This window comes from Hyperolius riggenbachi, chromosome 4 (genome assembly GCF_040937935.1).
Source record: "Hyperolius riggenbachi isolate aHypRig1 chromosome 4, aHypRig1.pri, whole genome shotgun sequence".
NCBI classification, from domain to species: domain Eukaryota; kingdom Metazoa; phylum Chordata; class Amphibia; order Anura; family Hyperoliidae; genus Hyperolius; species Hyperolius riggenbachi.
Window position 1 is genome coordinate 390,388,862 of NC_090649.1, and position 22,240 is coordinate 390,411,101.

The 22,240-nt window shown below is 43.5% G+C and overlaps 1 protein-coding gene and 1 non-coding gene across 3 annotated transcripts in view; one reads left to right on the forward strand and one right to left on the reverse strand.

Annotated features, from left to right (window-relative positions):
* The window catches only part of RIOX1 (ribosomal oxygenase 1), a 48,397-nt gene that overhangs the window by 25,793 nt on the left and 364 nt on the right, over positions 1 to 22,240 (reverse strand). For both annotated transcript variants that reach the window (XM_068232165.1, XM_068232164.1), the window contains exons 2-4: positions 10,648 to 10,875; positions 7,523 to 7,668; positions 1,355 to 1,454 (exon numbers count right to left, since the gene is read on the reverse strand). In XM_068232165.1, coding sequence (XP_068088266.1) covers positions 1,355 to 1,454; positions 7,523 to 7,668; positions 10,648 to 10,875 — 474 coding nt within the window. The remainder of the gene's footprint in view (positions 1 to 1,354; positions 1,455 to 7,522; positions 7,669 to 10,647; positions 10,876 to 22,240) is intronic.
* Positions 19,041 to 19,114, forward strand: TRNAD-GUC (transfer RNA aspartic acid (anticodon GUC)). The gene has a single exon. It is a non-coding gene; the product is annotated as a tRNA-Asp (tRNA).

A 22,240-nucleotide genomic window follows, 5' to 3' on the forward strand; every position in this document is an offset into this window, starting at 1 on the left:
AAACACGCCGACTGTCTAAATGGAGAGAGGGAAGGATAGAGAGCCTTCAGCTACTCGGGATCTAACAGCAGTGCGAGCGCATGTATAATAAAACAGCATAATCTGGTCTATAGTGGACGGATGCCTGGCTAATTATACCACATGGGTGGCTGAATTTTACCCGGGCGGCCGCCAAACTTACCTTACTTACTGGAGGTGCGCCCGGCTAATATGTTCTGGGGAGAACACTGAGGTAGCCTTTGCCCACCCTCACCTGAAGGTAGCCTTTGCCTCCCACCCATAGTTAAACCCCCCTCCCTCTAACCCGGCTGCCGCTCGTTTACCATTTGCCTTGGACGGCCTCCTCTTGCACAAGTCTGTCTTCCTCTCACCGTGTTTGCGGTTCTTCCTGGCATCATACTTTAGTGTGACCATGCACTGACAGTGAACAAGCATTGCCCAATTGCAGCGGCCACCGTATACAGGAAGTAACCAGTAAAGTCACTTCCTGTATACGGCTGCCGCTGCAATTGGGCAATGCTTGTTCACTGTCACTGCGGGTCACGCTAAAATATGCAGCCAGGAAGCACAGACAGCACAGCAAGAGGGAGACAGACACAGGCAAGAAGAGACTGCCCAGGGCAGATGGGCAATGCTTGCTGCGAATGCGGGTCACACTAAAATATGCCGCCGCCCGCCGGGAAGCACAGTCAGCACAGCGAGAGGGAGACGGACATAAGCAAGCAGAGGCTGCCCATGGTAGATGGGCAGTGCTTGCTGTGACTGCGGCTCACGATGAAGAATGCAGCTGGGAAGTACAGCAAGAGCGAGATGGACTTTATGCTGGAGGAGGGTGCCCGAAGAGGCTGCTGGATGCGCAAGTGCTTCCCTGCGCACTCTGCAAGACTTTTTACCGTACAATTGGAATAAAAGACCCAGTTCCCCCCCCTCCCTATTTTTGGGAAATAAAGGTGCGTCCTATATTCCGAAAAATACGGTACATTTTAGTTCCACTTTAAGTCAAATGTTTAATAGAACCTATAAAAGAACTGTGGGAAAGACAGTGTTGGTTGGTGGGTACATGTTCTTCCCATTGTTCATAGGTGCACGTCTCAGATTGTCACAATCAGTCTTTCAACCCACAACTGTCAGACCTATATGGCTATTTTTGTTGCCAGTCCAGGTACGACCTACAAATTGCAGGTCAGGGACATGCACCCATGACCGCAGTGTGCAGATTTCTGATGAAGGTCCCTAGCTAGCTCTATATAAAAAACATTTGTTATATTATTAATAATATGCATGTACAAAGAACTGTATGTCTTAGTGCTATATAAAAACAAAACAAACAAAAAAAAACCCTTTTTCTACTCACGTCTCTAAGAATGCGGTCAAACTCTGAAGTAGAAAACAGACCGTCATAATATTTGCTGTTGTGCCGTCTAATCAGAGCAGGCTTTTTCTCCCATATATTCCTGCAAGATGAAAAACAAAGTTAAAGCAAAAGCAAGGCTACTATAATCGTGGTTATGCTTAGAGAATAATAATAGCTTAGATTACAATTTTTTTTTTTTACTTTTTTAATTTTTAACAGCCATATTGCACTAAATGGAACAAGCTGGCAAACAGAGGGATGGGCATGTATGCTTCCATGGAGAATCGCCATATGGTTTACCTGGTGTCTCCATTACAGAGTAATGTAGTCCCTAACTAGAAAAAAAGGAGCTAAAAAGGAGCTGAATGAAACGGAGGGCGGATGGGCGGGCCAGTCCACAGCATCAATGCCTTCGTCTTGCAGGAATTGCTGATACACTCCAGTCACATGAGGTCTAACATTGTCTTGCAAGAACATATACAACAAGGTCTAGTTGAATATGTTTAGAGGGTCCCATGCTGGATCAGTGCAGCCAAAGAGGAGGATGGGGACGCTATCTATATCAGTATACCATGTGTATTGGAAAGCACTTCGGGGGTAGTACATGAAGACCAACATCAAGTCCAGCTATTGCATTTTGCTAGTGCAGCTGTGACTCGCTAGTGCAGTAATTGCACTGACATGCAATAAATGCATTACATTGCAAATAGTGCACTAGTGGGTCACAGCTGCACTAGCAAAATGCAATAGCTGGACTGGATGTGAACCTTTACCACTGAGTCAGAACAATGAAAGAAAGTAGAAGGTGCGTACACACGTCTGATATTTCTGAACGACTTGTCATTTGAACAACTTGTATTTCAAACAACAAGTCGTTTGATATGCTAATTTACATGTCGTTTAACCAACTTGATAATGGGCAATGGACTGGATAGAAGAATATACTAGAATTGGACTAATCAAACGACTTGGTTGAATGTCTTTTAGTTTCAAACTAAAGGCTCATAAAAACGTCGGATTTTTGCAAACGTCTGGTCACTTGAACATGTAATCGGGTGTGTGTACAGTCGGTCGTTCACCTGATAAGACTGGATTTAAATGATCCGCCAAGCGGTTCCCTTAAAACCAGTCTTATCAGGTGAACGACCGACCGTACACGCCCGATTTGACGTCCAAACAACCGGACGTTCAAACGTCCAAACGACTGGTTGTTTGCACAAATCCGACGTGTGTATGCACCTTAATAGACTTTCAAACAACAAGTTGTTTCTAAACATGTACGGACCTAACTAACATTTGATAGACAGTTAGTTCACGGATCCGCAAAGCGGATCAGTCAAAACTGTTGCTATCAGTCTAACAATCGTTCGTACACACGCCAAACTGTTGTTTAAACGCCCGATTTGAACGACAAGTTGTTCAGAAATATCAGACGTGTGTACGCACCTTAACTTTGGCAGAATGAAATCTCTGAGAGACAATATGCCAGAGCAGAGGAACGCTGCTGGATGCACAGACCAGCTATCAGCTATCCGTGATAAGAAGGATGACATTACAGGAGGGTCAGGAAGAGAGTGACAGGCAGAGCATCATACCCTGTGCAGAGATCAGCCTACAGATAGCACACAGGATGGAGGAAAGGAATGCCAGCACACAGTCTACTTAATGTGATAGAGAGAAGTGCTGTAGCGAGAGGCGCGAGAAGTGATGCTGCTTGACACTGCTACAGGAAGTCAGGCAAGGGGGGTGGAGATACACTAGAAAAGACGCACAGGATGTTTGGCTGCTTCATAAACAAAAACGTCACTGCACCTCAGTGCCCGCTGCCCTCTCTTTGGCATGTTAGCAAAGCTGCATCTGCTTTGGGATGCAGGGATGGCGCCCATGGCCCTGCTAGCGCCTATAGCACAAGCCACGCCTGCACCCCTGTCCATACAACACTGCTCACAAGGGGTCTGAGGAATTCATCTCGATACATATTGGCAGTCAGGCTACCTCTGGGGAGCACATGGAGGGCTGTGCGGCTCCCCAAAGAAATGCCACCCCACACCATTACTGACCCACTTCCAAACCGGTCATGCTGGAGGATGTTGCAAGCAGCAGAACATTCTCCACGGCGTCTCCAGACTCTCACATATGTGCTCATGGTGAACCTGCTGCGTTCAACTGTGAAGTGCACAGGGTGCCAGTGGCGAAATTGCCAATCTTGATGTTCTCTGGCAAATGCCAAATATCCTGCACGGGGTTGGGCTAAAAGCTCAACCCCAACCTGTGGATGTTGGGCCCACAAACAGTTTGAGCAGACACATGCATATTGGTGTCTTGCTGGAGGTAATTTTACAGGGCACTGGCAGTGCTCCTCCTTGCACAAAGTTGGAGGTAGCAGTCCTGGTGCTAGGTTGTTGCCCTCCTACAGCCTCCTCCACGTCTCCTGATGTACTGGACTGTCTCCTGTTAGCACCTCCATGCTCTGGACATAACGCTGACAGACACAGCAAACCTTGCTAATTGCCTATAATTTCCATCTGTTTGTCCATCCCATTTGTACAACAGCATGTGAAATTGATTGTCAATAAGCATGCTACCTAAGTGGACAGTATGATTTCACAGAAGTGAGATTGATTTGGAATGTGGGTTTACAGGTGCTGCAACCCACCTTTGGGAGTACATATCAATATATTTACATCCAAGTTCTAATACCAAATGACACTGCACCACTGGGCTCCCAGTCTCTCTCTACTTCTCGCCTCGGTATTCTTGGTCACTACAAGAATCATTGAAGCAAAAAAAAACAAAAAAACTCTATAGTTTTATTGTACTCTTCTATCACATAGCCATACCTTAAATTTCATTAATTAGAGGAAATTATTATTTTTTTTTACTTTACTTAAACTCCAAGAACCTTCCCATTCAATGGCTCTGTTGGCCTGAACAACAAGCAGAGGGATGAGAGTAAACTCAAACACTGACTCTCTTCTGAAGGTACAACAGGGCCATGCACTCGTAATAGTTTGAAACCAGAAGCCAAAATTATCCTGTAATAAATGTGGAGGCACGCCTCTTCTATAATATTGGTTATTCCACCTGCTGTATGCTCGATACTGGATTATTTCTTTGTGTTTGCCTCTACATTATTATTGATGACCAGTGCTCTCTATGTCTATACCAAATCTGTTCTCACTTACTGCAAAAAAAAAAAAAAAAAAAAGCCAGGGAGGAAGCGGGGTTGGATGTCATCTGGGAACGAGAAGATGGGGTACTAATCCACTTGGTAGCAAGGGCTCAAAAAGAAATATGGGCATTAGGGTAGAGTTCATTTTATATTCAGGGAAGTTTTAATTGGCAGCAGGAAGTGGCAAACTGCTCACATATATGCTGCCATGGAGACATCAGGGAAATCAAGATAGCTACAGACAGTAACAGAAATGCAGAATGTCCAGAAACCTCTTCACCATAAACATATGCTAGGGAAAGGCAGGAGTCGGCACCAGCAGAAATCACCTGTGGAAGGTGTTAGAGGTGCTCAGGTGACTTGAGAGCCACCCACATCAGCCCTAAATAGGAGTAAAAAGGATGTCCAATGTATCTTAACCCAGGTTATGGCAGCATACACCACCACGTCCTCCAATTTTAAAAAAACTCTCCACAACACTTTTATACTGCAATATTTATAAAAGATAAACCATATTTTGGTCACTGGTGAGGCGTACTTAATTGCCAGTAACGGATATACCCTAAATTAGGGATCTGTAGCTCAATTTACTTGAAGCCATGACCTCACATGATGGCTCACAGACTCCACTGAAGTGGCTTATCATACTTTCTAAAGTACTAATCTGCAGCTAACAGAGTGTTTGCTTCAAACTACGGTAAGTCAACTCGCACTGTTGTACATTGTTTTCTATGGCATTTGACACTCAAAGCAGCAAATTCTGTTTGTCAATCTAAAAAAAATGGCCATAAGTGCGTTAGCCAGATTATAAATATAGAGCATTGCACTTAAGTGGAATGGCAGTTAAAATGGATTCCAGGTGATCCAATCAAAGTGGCAATCTTCACAGATGAAAGTCACTGTTCTACACATGGCAAATGGAAAAGTGACATTATTTCTTCAAAAATAACGGCATTATTTTGAAGACAGCAGATTGCTGCTGTTATAATAAGGCCAAGAATTTCAAAAACTATGGACAGTGTCCTCGATTCTTCGACCCCTGCTTAAAGGGGAACTGTAGTGAGAGGTATATGGAGGCTGCCATATTTATTTCCTTTTAAGCAATACCAGTTACCTGGCAGCCCTGCTGATCCTCTGCCTCTAATACTATTAGCCATAGCCCCTGTACAAGCATACAGCAGATCAGGTGTTTCAGACTTTAAAGTCAGATCTGACAAGACTAGCTGCATGCTTGTTTCTGGTGTTATTCAGATACTACTGCAGAGAAATAGATCAGCAGGGCTGCCAGGCAACTGGCATTGATTAAAAGGAAATAAATATCGCAGCCTCCGTATACCTCTTACTTCAGTTCCCCTTTAACTGAGGGGGATATAGAGGTTTCCTTTTAAACAATACCAGTTGCCTGGCAATCCTGTAGATCTTTTTGGCTGCAGTAGTGGCTGAATCATACACCTGAAACAAGCATGCAGCTAATCCAGTCTGACTTCAGTCAGAGCACCTGATCTGCATGCTTGTCCAGGGGCTGTGGCTAAAAGTATTAGAGTCACAGAATCAGCAGGAGAGTCAGGCGACTGGTATTTTAAAGGAGAACTGTAGTGAGAGGTATATGGAGGCTGACATATTTGTTTCCATTTAAGCAATACTAGTTGCCTGGCTATCCTGCTAATCCTCTCCCTCTAATACTTTCAGCCATAGGCCCTGAACAAGCATACAGCAGATCAGGCGTTTCTGACAATTTTGGCAGATATGACAAGATTAGCCGCATGCTTGTTCCTGGTGTGATTCAGACACTTCTTCAATCAAATAGACCAGCAGGGCTGCCAGGCAACTGGTATTGCTTGAAAGGAAATAAATATGGCAGCCTCCATATACCTCTCACTACAGTTCTCCTTTAAAGTGAACCTCCAGACTAAACATCTACTCAGCAGAACTGAAAAGGCTTGGTGTTTCTTTAACAGTTTCACAGCATCAGAACTTTGTTTTTCTTACCAAAGCATACATTTTTAGCTAAGCTCCATCCATCAAAGAAAACTGCCTGGGCTTTTTTTCCCTGATGCTGTGCAAAGCATGATGGGATTTCCTATGTTGTTATTCACGTTGCCTAGCAACTGGGAGGGGTGATCAGCACACAGGACAGTTGGAACGGTGTCTTATGCTCCCTGTCAGCTCCTTTCAACCAAAAAGATGGCTGCCATCATGAAATCAAACATTTGTCTGTTCTTTTAAAAACAGGGTGGGTAAGAGATTACCTATCTATTTTAATTAACATAACTAATGTAACTTAATGACAGTATATTTGTTTAGGCTAAAGTTCCTCTTTAATGTTCCCTTTCTTATCCAGGGCATTCAAATGGACTTATCTGCCATAGGCAGTTATGTGACATGGGGGGAGATCAGATTACAATTTGTGATTAGACACAAATGAGGGGGAATTAGACAAGTGTAAAAGAGGAGCTGTCAGCCATACTATCTCAGAAAAAAACAAAACACATATACAAGTAGATAATCACTTGCTCTACTTACATTACATGTGTTGCACTATCCATGTTTTGATTTTAGTGATTTTTTCTACAGTAAAAAAAAGAGAACATACTTTTTAGCATTTCTCATTTTAACTGTGGCTATTTTTAAAGTCAATCCTGATGTCATTTCCTCCCTTACTCTCCGCATGAGAAATATTGGCCAATCAGAGAGGAACAGAGGTGTGGGAGGGGAAAACAGGAGAGGCTTCAGCCAATCAGGCTGCATTAGTAAAGTCTGAGGGGAAAGTAGAGAAGCAAAAAAGGTCAACCCAGCATGCCCTGCAACTTCCTTTGTGTGTACAAAATAAGAGTCAGGTAAACTGGGGAATGATCATTTATCAACAAGGAAATTAAAGTGATTTTAAATTTTGGATTGCCTGGTTAGCATCCTTATTACTTGTTTACCAGATAAAAACAAATAATTGATTTCTGATTTTATGCCCAACAGTTACACTTTAAGAAAACACGACTCACCTGAAGAATTCCTCTGGCTTAATAGGTGAAATGAGCCATTCAAACAAAGCCTTAGCCCTGTCCTTGCTGTTCTGGATCTTCCCCACAGCCTGTAGTACAGAATGCAGAGGAGGCCCCACATGCTGCCTTATACTGCTCTGCAAATCCTAGATAAAGGCAAAAACACAGCTCTAATACAGTATATATCAGCCACTAATATATATCAGCCACATTCAAAGTTCTAGTTCACACTGTAAGATAATGCAAAAAATATACACCGACATGTAAAGTGCCAGGACCTACAGCAGTCAATGCCAATTCAGTGGACTGCAGTCCAATCAATAGAGGATCACTGATTGACTCCTTCAGGTTATTTCAAGTTTATGCCATTACCAAAAATCATTTATCTTTCACATTATTAAACAGATATCCCTTTTCTTTCAAACATGGGCAAATTTACAGAATTACATAGTACAGGTAGAATGTCTTCAAGCAAGCCTACTAGGAAATAGGAATAGAATAAAACAACAACTATTTTTAGAATTAGCGTGTAGGATACCCACTTAGGGTCCATACACACATCCAATTTTGACTGGCCAATCCTTGACCAATTCTACCACCTCTATATGGTATGAGGGCTGACAGATTTTGAATACTATAAACAGATTGTGTAGGAAAGCTCTCATACTACTGTACATGAATTTGGCAAAACTGGATGTGTGTACCAGGCTATAATCTACTAATTTACTGACTGGCAGCAGATTTTCGTGCACCCACCTACTCGTTTCTGTTGGAAACACTGTGGAATGGCTATGTCTAACATGTAAATAAAAACAAAAAAGAAAGAATGTTTTCCATTAACCCTTTCATAATTGAAATAAAGCACAGACTAGACCCAAATCTAGCACCATGCAGTAGGCCTGATTATTATGGGCAGATTCGACAAAGAGACAAATTTATCTGTAATCGAATCTGATTAGAGATAAATTTGTTTTTTGTTGATTCTGCCCATACACAACAGGCCGATTTCAGCATGACATCTTCAGGGAGTCCGCACTGCCACTGCTCCCAATGTATAATGTGCCCCCCCCCCGTGTGTGCATTTATACGTTACCTGTCCTGTAGCAGCCTCCGCGTGGTGTCCGTAATCCTACGGGCGGCTATCCATACATGCCACTGGCGCGTAGTGTATGACATCAGACGCTACGTGGTGACGTCAGACACTGTGCGCCAGTGGCGTGTACGGAGAGCCGCCTGGATGTTACGGACACCGCGCGGAGGCTGCTACAGGACAGGTAGCCTGCCCGATGTATGGCCACCTTAACCACTTCAGCCTACAGTGTTGTTCACCTTATGCAACCGAGCAACTTTCACCTCCCATTCATTCACCAATAACTTTATCACTGGCTGGATAGTGTAATGGTTAAGGGCTCTGCCTCTGACACGGGAGACCAGGGTTCAATTTTTGGCTCTTCCTGTTCAGTAAGCCAGCACCTATTCAGCAGGAGACCTTGGGCAAGTCTCCCTAACACTGCTACTGCCTATAGAGCGCGTCCTAGTGGCTGCAGCTCTGGCGCTTTTTGTCCGCCAGGAGAAAAGCGATATTTAAGTGTTTGTCTTTTATCACACTGAAACGATCTATATCTTGTTTTTTCCACCACCATTTTGGCTTTCTTTGGGTGGTACATTTTGCTAAGAAATATTTTATCCTAAATCAATTTTAACAGGAAGATTAAGAAAGAAATGGGAAAAAAAAAATCATTATTTCTCATTTTTTGCCCATTATGCTACCGTAATTAAAACGGATGTATTTTATTTGCCCATTTGTCCCAGTTATTACATCGTTTAAATTATGACCCATCACAATTTATGGCGCCAATATTTTATTTGGAAATAAAGGTGCATTTTTTCTATTTGTGTCCATCACTATTTACAAGCTTATAATTTAAAAAAAATATAGTAATATACTCTCTTGACATGCAAATTCAAAAAGTTCAGACCCTTAGGTAACTTTTTATGTTGTTTATTTTTTTTTATTATTAAAACGTTTATTTGGGTAATTTTTGGTGTGGGAGATAAAGTTAATTTTAAATGTAATGCATTTATTTAATAAAAATGTTTGTGGGTGTAGTTTTACTATTTGGCTACAAGATGACCACAGTCTAAAAGTCCTGGAAGCAAACGATCTCGCTTCCAGCAAGCATTAGGAGGACGGGAAACTTTTTTCTGCGGCTGAACACTAAGTAAATCCCCCCAAACTTCCCCCCGCAAAATCCACAACTTTCTTGGTCGTGGATTTTGCTGCTGGAGGAGGCAGAGCTTTCAGCCGCAGCTCTGCCTCCATGCGCATCTATCAGCGCGTATCTCCGCCTCTCCCCCGCTCCTCTCAGTGAAGGAAAACTGAGAGGGGTGGGCGGAGGCGGCGATCCGGCGCTGATAGACGCGTGGAGAGGCAGAGCTGCAGCTGAAAGCTCAGCCTCTCACAGAAGCGCTGCCTAGATTGCCCCCTGGGGAGTTTGGGGGGATTTAGTTAGATTACAGCCGCAGGCAATTTTGTAAGACAGATTTTTAAAATAAAAAGGTCAATTTTATGAGACTTCAGAGGTCTCTAACTCTTCCTGTACTGGAAACAATTAGACTGATGTATCTGATCCTAATGTTTTATTTCTTAGCTGTACTACACATACAAAATCATCATAATTTTTTTTTCCACTTCAGTGTCTCTTTAATAAAGCATACATAAAGCATACAGTGCACTGAAAGTTACTCCAATGCTACTGTAAATACGCACATTGCACAGTAAATGCACTGCATGCTGCGCATTATGCTGAAGGAACCCACCGCACTGCTGATGCACCGATGTGAACGTTACAAAGACATATAATTGCATCGCAGTGTGAAAGGAGCCTCATGACACAGAGTGAGCTGCAAACTGCACAAAAGCAAGGGAGAGGGGTGAGAAGGGGATATATTACCAACCAATGTAAAGAGGCAATCTAGGATAAAACCTACAATAAGTACTAAACACGCCTCTCCTATTTAAAAATGTAGGCTTTCTGTTTACTCTCTACCTCTGACATTTCATCAGGATAGGAAGTGAAGGGAAATCTCAACAACTATGAACCCCAATAAAAACAGGAATCTACCTTTTGCTCAGTTGGTTCCTGAGCTTCTTTTGTTGGCAGCACTGAGCAAAGCTTTCTTATTTTCTTGTTTCGTGTCTTCTTGTGTGTGTGAGCCGGCACATGTGCTTCATCCAGTCCATTGGCGTATTCTGTATCTGTTGCAGGATCAGGCCTGGGAATCTTCCTCTTCTTTTTGGACAGCTTCCGTGCAGTCTTGGGGATGACATGTTGCTTCATTTTCACACCTACCTGAAAAAAACAAACAAAAACAAAAACAGGCGGGAAGATTGATGATAAATACACATCATCATGCAGACAGCTCTGTGCTGAGGAACTACATGAAGCACAGTCACAAAGACTACACTGTTTATAGTGAACAGCTTCATCTCCAGGGACTGCTGTCATTTCCATACACTTTCAGAGCACTTTCTAGACTGCCACGGTTATCAAAAAAATCAGCTAAGAGGCGCATGCGCGGGCTTCCCTAAGATGGCCGCCTGAGAGAGGAGCTCCTAACCCACCGCCGCTAATCTCCGCCGCATCTCCGCTGATAGAAGCAATCACAGCGCGGCTTCACCTCGCTCCTCCTGCGGACATCCCCGTGTATCGAGGATTATGGCTGGCAAAGCTCCCACCAAGCCCGGAACGGCTGCGGGAACGATGGACAGATTCCTCTGTCCTCCCTCCCAAGATGGCGCCGAGGCATCCGCCCAGCCACAGTCTGGACTCCAGCAAGGTAACACAGCTCAGGCTGACACGATCACTGCCACAATGTTAGAGGCCACCCTTCAGAGGCACTATGAAGCCATGCACTCCTCACTCCAGTCTCTAATATTAACAGCAGTAAACGAATTGAAAGCTGAAATAAACGACATTGGGTCTCGCACAAACGCACTGGAACCCGCACTAGACACTATTGCAAACAAACAAGCTAATATGGAAGATGATCAGCGTGTAATGTCCTCTGATCTACAAAGTCTTCGTTCTGCTCATAAGGACCTGGAAAATAGAGAGCGCAGACAGAACGTGCGAGTGAAAGGCATCTCTATGAAAGTATCTAATGAAACTCTTAATGCACATCTGTTAGAGCTCTTTTCTACAACTGTTCCTGATCTTCCCCCTGAACTCTGGAGAATGGACAGGGCTCACAGGGCACTGGGTGAGAGGCTGACTGCTGTAGGCAGGCCTAAGGATGTTGTCATTCGTCTACATTATTACGAGGCCAAGGAAGCACTATTTAAGGCCTTAAGGAATATCCCGAAGTTGGATTTTAAAGGGGACACGATCTCTATTTATAACCCTGACCAAACGCAGGTCCCTCAGGCCCGTCACTCAATTACTCCGAGAAGCAAAGATTCCCTACCACTGGGGATTCCCATTTAGACTAATTGCAACTAAGGGAGGAATGACTTTCTCCCTAACTGATATTGACAACGCAGACTTCTTCCTTAAGCAAATGGGCTTGAGACTACCCCCTAACCATCCACCTCCCAACCACAGATCTCCAGAGGCATCCCCTCCGCGCAAGGTCCGCCACATTTCCGAGTGGACCAATGTCCCTTTACGTAGCTTTTCTCCTCAGGCTCTCCCAGAAACCATGGACGCTCAAGCCACTTGAATAAAAGCAGACATTACAGGAGTGAGAATTATCCCCTTACAATGTCTCCTCCCCTGTCAGGGGGGTCCACTATTCAAATCTCGACGCCATCAGACTCTCAGTTGTTGGAAGAATACTTTCCCCTCTGGCTTTCTACTATATATATATATATATATATATATATATATATATATATATATATATATATATATATATATATATATATATATATATATCCAGCTATATTTAGTAACGTTATATTGCTTAACCTATGTTATGTTGGTTTCTTTGCCAGTCCTTAGGTTATAAACCAGTAATGTACATAACATTGTTATTTAGAAACATGATCCTTGATGTTCCAGGAGGCCACATACGCTAGCTCCGGCTCTCGGGTGGTCACTTGAGAACCCAGTATGTTCCTCAGGAGGCTTCCCAGATTAGGGGGTTATCTGCTCTTCCAGAGCCCCTTTTCCTGGGCACCCTCGACTAAGCGGTTTAATTATGCCGCTTTGATTTGTAGCCACGTCCTTTACAGTGGCAATCTTATTGTTTTTCTGTTATATATAGTTTTGTATTTTATATGTTGTCTATGGTTCACTACTCCAATTTTTTATCCCAATACAGGTCGGTCCCTAATTTACCCCACTAGAGCTCTATTCTTTTCAGCTGATCATGGTTAGATGCTTCACAATAAATGCCAAGGGACTTAACTCGCCCCAGAAAAGACATGCTCTCCTTAAGGACCTAAAGAGGCTGGAGGTAGACTTAGTAATGATACAAGAGACCCACTTCAAGCAAAACGATTCCCCTAGGTTTGTCAGTAAGCTTTACACAGAAATATTCCTATCCTCGGGCCCCCCAAAAAAAGCTGGAGTTGCAATCCTAATTAAAAAAAGATGTTCCCCTCCAAATTACTCGCACCATCACAGACCCACAGGGAAGATACCTAATATTAAAAGGTTCAATGGCAGGAAAACCCATAACAATAGCCACAGTTTATATTCCAAACACCAACCAAACCTCCTTCCTCTCATCCTTCCTCTTAAAATTGCAGAAGGTGACTGAAGGCCCACTACTCCTAGGAGGAGACTTTAACCTAGCTTTCTCCTCTCACCTAGATAGATCCTCGACCTCAAATTCCTCCCCTTCCCCCCTGCATGAAAGAAACTCCAGACAATTTAGAGTCCTAATGAGAAAACAGCAATTACTAGATCTCTGGAGAATAGTCCACTCTAAATCCATAGAATTTACTTTCTTCTCCCCTCCTCATGCCTCAAGCTCCAGGTTAGACTATTTTTTTGCCCACGCCTCAATAGTCTCCATTCTCTCGAACTCCCAAATCTACCCGGTAGCCTGGTCAGATCATCAGGGAGTATCTGTAGACCTCAACTGGTATGCTAACCTCCATAAGCCCCTCCACTGGAGGATTAATGAATCCTTACTTCAGGACAAAACTCTAATCTCCAAACTAAATGATGACCTTCAGTCATTCTTTACTACTAATGTCCCCTCTGTCGAGTCCTTCGGAGTGGTATGGGAAGCCCACAAAGCTTTCATAAGGGGGGTACTAATAGCTGAAGGAACTAAGAGAAAGCGTATGAATAGCTGCATACTCCACGACCTCTACCAGAAGCTCTCAGAGGCTCAGGATTTATTTAAGGGTAACTCTACTTCTGAGAATTTTGCCAATATCCAAGCCATAAAATTAGAAATCAAACAAATCCAACTGACTCAACTGGAAAAAAGTCTTCGCTGGACTAGACAGCTATTCTTTGAAAGGGGCAATAAGCCCCATACAATATTAGCTAGGAAGCTGAATCCCAAAAACTCGCAAACCCAAATATACTCAATGAGAGACTCTGAAGGCACCACTCTCTATGACCCTTCTAAAGCCGCCAATATATTCACTGACTACTATAAAGACCTCTATAATCTTTCCAACCAATCACAGGGTTCTTCTCAGCCCTCTCGTATCTCCACTTTCTTAGACCCTTTAAATTTGCCTAAGCTCTCTACCTCCCAACTAACCTCCCTAAACTCCCCTTTCACAATAGAAGAATTTGAGGAAGTTTTCAAAAACCTCCCCACCTCCAAAACCCCTGGCCCAGACGGCCTTACATATAAATACTATAAAGTATTTAAACCTGTCCTCCTTCCCCATTTAATCACATTGGGCAATAAACTCCTATCGGGCAAGCAAACCCCAGACTCTTTCTTGAGGTCCCTGATCACAGTCATCCCCAAACAAGGGAAGGACCCTTCAGTACCCCAGAGCTACAGGCCCATATCGCTCTTAAACTCTGACCTGAAACTTATCACCAAAGCCATGGCCAATAGACTCAACCCTATACTGCTATCCCTCGTTAACAACGATCAAGTAGGATTCATCCAAGGAAGACAGGCAGGAGATAACACTAGAAAAGCCATAAACCTAATAGAACTCATGGGGGCCTCTCGGAGGCCTTCTTTGCTTCTGAGGCTGGATGCTGAGAAGGCCTTCGACAGGCTCTCATGGTCATTCCTGTTTACCCTTCTGGAGCACCAGGGATTCTCAGGCCCTTTCTACAACTTAATTAGATTCCTCTACTCTAAACCCACCACATCGGTTAAACTCCCTGCAGCCTCTCCCACTTTTTTCCCCATAAAGAATGGCACAAGACAGGGGTGCCCACTCTCCCCTCTACTTTTTGCTCTTAGCATAGAACCCCTAGCTTGTGCCATCCGTAAAAATCCCGACATCAAAGGGGTCACACAGGGTAAATGGGAACACAAAATTTCCCTCTTCACAGACGACGTCCTACTGACCCTGGTAGACCCCTTACTGACTCTCCCACCCCTTAAACAACTACTCAGAGAATACGAGGAACTCTCAGGATATAAGCTTAATCACGACAAAACAGAAGCCCTTCCTATTAATGTCCCCCCTCCACTCCTCGAAACACTACAGGCATCCTACAATTTCAACTGGAAAAAGCACTCATTGAAATATTTGGGTATCTTCCTTACAACGTCATATAACTCACTATATAAACATAACTTTCCCCAATTAATTCATACCATTATCCAAGATCTTCATAAATGTGCCAAATTCAATATTTCATGGATTGGACGGTTACATTCAGTCAAAATGAACATACTCCCCCGTATATTATACCTATTTGAAACCCTACCAGTAGCAGTCCCCTCAGCCCAACTAGCTCTATTACAACGGGAAATAGGCAAATTCATATGGAACAACCAGAAACCAAGGGTCTCCAAAAAAGTTATGATGGCTCTGAGGGATCAAGGGGGCCTAGGCCTACCCAACATGGCCTTATACTACAAAGCTGCTCACCTACGCCAACTAACCGAGTGGTCAGACTTTACAGTTAAAACTAAGTGGGCATTAATAGAGGCTACTCAAGTCTTACCCTTCTCACTGGCCTCATTTATCTGGCCCGACAGAACTTGTTCTCCTCCAGCCTCGTTGGGTCTATCTTCTACCAAATTCACCATTCGCATCTGGTCCTCTATCACACCAGAAACTGGTCTGAAGGCCTCACATAGATTAACACCAATCCTAGGCAACCCTAAATTCAAACCTGGCCTCGAACAGGACTTTATGGCAAAATGGTATTCGAGGGGATACTTTAGGCTACATGACTGGTTGCAACCTAATTCCACAAACTTCATAACCTACGACCATTTATGTGAAAAACACCCCCCCCTCGCCTAGACTCCTACATGAATATAATCAGATCACACACTTTTTGAGGTCTCTAGTTCCAATCTCTACACCCATTAAAGCTACAACGATTTATGAGAGCCTCTGTATTCATAAAGGGTACCAAAAAGGCCTCATCACTCTAATCTACTCCCTTCTTTGTACTAATTCCTACTCTCTTTTCCCAACCCACGATTACATGGCCAAATGGGAATCTTCCCTCTCCCGGCCTATATCAAATAAGGACTGGGAATCCATCTGGCAGAACGCCAAAGACTCATCAATGTGCGTTCAAATTAAAGAAAACATATATAAGATACTGTTCAGATGGTACCTAACTCCTGCTACCCTCTCACGTATATACCCGGGTTCCTCGGATCTGTGCTGGAGGGGATGTGGGCTCAAAGGGTCAATAGAGCATGTCTTTTGGTACTGTCCTCTTTTAACTTCTTACTGGACCGAAATCCAAAACCTTATTTTTAAAGTCTTGGACTTAACGATCCCCCTGGACCCCACCTATATGTTGCTTGGAAAATCCATCCCTCAAGCCCGTAAATTCGAGAGAATTTTAATAATCCGCATTCTCACTGCAGCCAGGCTATCTATAGCCTCCAATTGGAAAAAAATAGCCCCCCCTGAATTACCTGAAGTCCTAGCAAAAATCAAATGGACCAAACTTATGGAACAATTAACTGCCTCCCTCCGGGACTCTGAGGCTAGATTTGATAAGATTTGGGGCCCATGGGAACACTATCTAGATAATGGTTGATAAAATTAAAACTCCTTCCCCTACTCCCCTAGACTATAAGGCAGTAAGTCACCTTGGCTCTAAGTAATCTACCACCTTCTGATCAAACCTGAGATCCGACCTGCTCATTTCAAATATTGTTTTTGATGTTGTTTTTGTATTTGTTTCTGTCTTTCTTACTTTTTCTTTTTTAGGTCATCACTCTCATTGGTACAATTGGTAATCCTACTCAGTTTTCCCCCAATCTTGACAATTTCCTAATGGACGCTTAATCCCATATAAGTCTATCTTCTCAAATCCAACGTAAGAGACTTGAAACTATTTCGCATAAGGTCATTGACTTTCTACCTCATATAGACATGATAAAACTGAAATCCACGAATATAAACTAGTCTTCAACTATGTATAAATTATAACATCTTAGAGATTGAGGGTAAGACTGTACTATCCTGTACGAACACATCTCTTGTACCTGTTGATGTATGCTTTTGAACTCAATAAAAATAGTGTTACAAAAAAAAAAAAAAAAAAAAAAAAAAACAGCTAAAAAGACTTACTTTTATTTTAACCATCAAAATTGACAATCTCCCTGATTATTACCTAAACTGCAGTATAGTAAAACAAACACAAAATGTCACTGCGTGTAAAAGGCAATGGTAATCTTTATGGGATTATAATTTCATGTAGTCACTCCGTATTCCCTCTGTTCTAAGTAAGTTGCATTTTATTTTCAACAAAAGTGCCTCTTCGGCCACACAAAGGAAGCTCCACCCCTGGGGGTGAGAGGCCCCACCTACTACCCACAGGAACCTAAGCTCCCAGCTGAGACACTTTGGAGTGGAGAGGTGGCCCTGACAGGAATCCTAGTGTGGCCAACCCTGTCAGCAGTGTGGAAGCAGGTAACACTGACCATGCCCCTCTCCAGCACCCACAGTGACCTCTTCCTCCCACAGCACTAACAATGATCCTGCCTCCCCAGCACCCACAGTGACCTCTACCTCCTAGTACCTACAGTTACCTCTCCCTCTCCAGCACCCACAGTGACCTTTTTTGTCTACAGCACTAAGGCCTCTTGCACACTACATAGGATTCCAATTTTTTATGCGATTCGATTTTTTATTCCGGTTAAAAAAAAAGGTAGCAAAATCAGATCGTATAACAAATTGGAATTGTCCTGTTTCCACTACATGGAGATTGGAAGCAGAAAAACTGACTCCAATGAATGCCTATGGGAAAATCTGCATCAGGAAAAAAAACGTGTTTAGTGGAAACAGGCCCATAGACATTCATTGGAGTCAGTTTTTCTGCATCCAATCTGCGTGTAGTGGAAACAGGTCCTTACAGTGACTCTGTCTCCCTCAGCACACACAGTAACCTCTCCTTCCTCCAGCAGCATCTCTCCCGTCCCCAGCAGCACCCTCAGTGACCTCCTACCACCTCAAAAGCACCTACAGTATCCTCTCCTGTCTCTATCACATACACTGACCCCTCCCATCTCAAGAATAGAGATGTCCCAAACGGTTCGCCGGCGAACGGTTCTAGACGAACTTTGGGTGGTTCTCGATCAAATGCGAACACGAACTATCCAGGAAGTCCAGTTCGCCCCCATAGTGCACCAATAGGGTCAACTTTAACCCTCTACATCACAGTCAGCAGGCCCGTTGTAGCCAATCAGGCTACACTATCTCCTGGAGCCACCCCACCCCTTATATAAGGCAGACAGCGCCGGCCATTATAGTCGTTCGTGTCCCTGTAGTAATTAGTGAAGGGAAAGCTGCTGGCAGACTCTCATAGGGAAAGATTAGTTAGGCTCTTGTAAGCTTCTTAGCTTGCTCCTGGCTGATTGTTATTCCTAAAATAGCACCCCACAACAGCTCTTTTGAGAGCTAATCTTGTTCTTCTGCTTTTTTTTCTCCTCCTCCTCCCTTGTCTTGTCTTCCAGGGATTTGTAGGATGTCAAAAGCCAGCTTACATGCATTGGCCGGGAATCAAACCCAGGTCAACTGCTTGGAAGGCAGCTATGCTCACCACTATACCACCAACACTACATGCTGAAGTCAGCCTAGCATGTACCATTGTGATATACCCAAGAGAAAAATGAGCTTGCTTAGGGATTTGTAGGATGTCAAAAGCAACCTCACATACATTGGCCAGGAATCGAACCCAGGTCAACTTCTTTGAAGGCAGCTATGCTCACCACTATACCACCAACGCTACATGCTGAAACTTCTTGGAGCAGACTTACTTCCTCCCTCCAAAAGACACACATACATCCCCATAAAATAATTCAACAGCAATTGCATGCACAATCTCTGTGGCACAGCAACTGCATGCACAATCTCTGTGGCACAGCAACTGCATGCACAGTCTCTGTGGCACAATCGGTTAGCGCATTCAGCTGTCAACCAAAAGGTTGGTGGTTCAAGCCCACCCAGGGACAGCCTTGCGTTTTGAATTTAACAGTTGTCCAAAGAGAACTGATAGCCATGTAGAATCATCTCTTTCTCTCTCTGGGCTTGAACCACCAACCTTTTGGTTAACAGCCGAACACGCTAACTGATTGCACCACAGAGACTGTGCACACAGTTGTTGCTAAACGATTTTATGTGGATGCAGGTGTGTCTTGTGGAGGGAGGAAAAAAGTCTGCTCCAAGAAGTTTAACGCCACTTTACACAAAACCTGTATATATCAAATTTCTACATATATTTCTATGATCCTTTCATGATGACAAAGGCCAGAAAGAGGTAGGCAAATGAGTGCCCATTTTTCCGTACGGCTAAGCGGTCTCACTCACTTTTTCCTACAACGAAGCATCTGCTGTACAGCAGCAGAGTGGCGCAGCGGAAGCGTGCTGAGCCCATAACCCAGAGGTCGATGGATCAAAACCATCCTCTGCTAGGCATGATTTCATTTTTGCACCTCACTTTATCGCATGGGCAAAACGGTTTCCATAGCCCTGTAAGAGAAAATGTAATAAGGGCCCTGCCGTAACATAGATAATAGGGTAGCTAAGACTACTCCAGGGCCTTTCTTGTAGTTGAAGAGATGAGTGAACTGTGACACCACACTTAAAAAAAAAAAAAAAAAAAGCAAACAAAGAAGCTTTCCCGTATTGGAGCATTGGATTTGGTAAAGTCTTAAGCCAATGTGTTGTAAGACACAAGTAAGCTTTAGGTTAGCAGGGATGGTTGCATGGCCACCTAGCTTTTCATCCTTCCCACCCTTGCCCTGGAATCTTCCAGACTTCAAATTGCTGTCCTTTGCTGTGTGTGTTACACCAGCATCATCCAGGGGGGGCACATGATCTTTCTGAAGTCTTGAATTGAAGCCTGTAAGCAGTATCACCATGTGTCCCACTGCTTTCATCTAGCAAATTAGGCAAATAAGCAAGCTCATTTTTCTCTTGGTTATATCACAATGGTACATACTAGGCTGGCTTCAGCATGTAGCGTTGGTGGTACAGTGGTGAGCATAGCTGCCTTTAAAGCAGTTGACCTGAGTTCGATTTCTGGCCAATGTATGTGAGATTGCTTTTGACATCCTACAAATCCCTAAGCAAGCTCATTTTTCTCTTGGGTATATCACAATGGTACATGCTAGGCTGGCGGTATAGTGGTGAGCATAGCTGCCTTCCAAGCAGTTGACCTGGGTTTGATTCCCGGCCAATTTATATAAGCTGGCTTTTGACATCCTACAAATCCCTGGAAGACAAGACAAGACAGGAGGAGGAGGAGGAAGGGAGGAAGGGATTATTACTTTATTATGATGTATACATATGCAAGACATGAAAGCACTTTAGGCCTGCAATTTAGGATTCAATGTGATTTCTGCCCTTAAAAACGCTGCTTTGCATCAAATCCAGGTTTTCCCCAGGACTTTTGGCATGTATTCCACTCCGCCATGCCCCCATCCAGGTGTTAGACCCCTTAAAACATGTTTTCCATCACTTTTGTGGCCAGCATAATTTTTTCTAGTTTTCCAAGCTCGCCTCCCCATTGAAGTCTATTGCGGTTCACAAAGTTCGCGCAAACCGAACTTTTGCGGAAGTTCGCGAACCGAAAATTGGAGGTTCGGGCCATCTCTGCTCAAGAATGACCATGACCTCTCCCATCCCAAGCACCCACAGCAACCCCTCCTGAATCAGATCTTTGCATATTTAGAAAGCTCATGATTTAGGCTATGTTCTCAGTGGGTGCATTGCAGTGCGGTGAACAATAAAATCACATTGCTATTGTAATGCAATTATATTGTAATGGTATGTTCACATACAGCAGTAAGACGTGCAGTGCGACAGATGGATCAAGCATAACACAATGCATGCAGAGCAGAACCGCTTCACGTGAGCGTTAACAGTTGCAGTGAAGCATACTTTCTATGGTATGTACTTTATGCATCGCACCGCATTCATATGTTGGATGCAACACTTCCCCTCCATTTGTACAGGAAATGCACTCCCCGCTGTGAATGTAGCCGAACTGACTCAATTAAGTGATATAAAATTTGACTTATGTTTTAAACTGGATCTTTGCACAGGGTCAATGACGGTTTACCTGACAGCTTGATTAATTCATTAGCCCTATGCAAAATCATGTTTCAGTCCCTACTTCTTCTGGTACCAGTCTGCTTGAGGAGACCCAGCAGAGCATCACCAGTAGGGGGAGGTACACACGATGCAATTTCCTGCTCGATCAACGGGTTGATCGATTATTTCTGACATGTCCGATCAGCTCGCTGTCAATTTTGCACACTTAGCATTAGAAAATCAACCACTCTATTGATCGAGAGCCAATCGAACATGTCAGAAATAATGGATCGACCCGTCGATCGAGCTGGAAATTGCATCATGTGTATCCATCATTACACATAGAAGAAGGGTTAGTGCGAGACAGAGCAGAGGTGGAGGTTAGAGTCATGTATTAAAGGGCAACTAAAGCGAGAGCGATATGGAGGCTGCCATATTTATTTCCCTATAAGCAATACCAGTTGCCTTTTTCCTCTAATACTTCTAGCCATAGCCCTGAACAAGCATATGCAGATCAGGTGTTTCCTTCTGACATTATTAACAGATCTGACAAGATTAGCTGTGCGCTTGTTTCTGGTGTCATTCAGACTCTACTGCAGCTGCCATAAATAAATCAGCATGGCTGCCAGGCAACTGGTATTGATTAAAAGGAAATAAACATGGCAGCCTCCATATTCTTCCCACTTGAGTTGTTCTTTAAACATATACATAAAATGAGTCACCTCAAGCAGACTATCACTCTACTTCTGGTACCTGTGTAGAGCACCCATTTAAAATTTAGTTCTACCCCACTAATTTCAGCACAGGTTAAAAATATGTGGGAGAGTCGAACCTTTTTTGCTCATCACTAGTTGAACTTGTAGAACTACTTTAGGGCTAAAAAAAAATCTGCAATCTGCCAACCATACAATACAGTCAGATTTTTTCCATAGACTGTTATGTGAACTAGTAATCCATTGATATCAGAACTGTACAGTAAAACAAGGAAATATTAGTGTTAAGGAGTGCAAAAGTCTCAAACTTCAGTCACAACACTAATATAT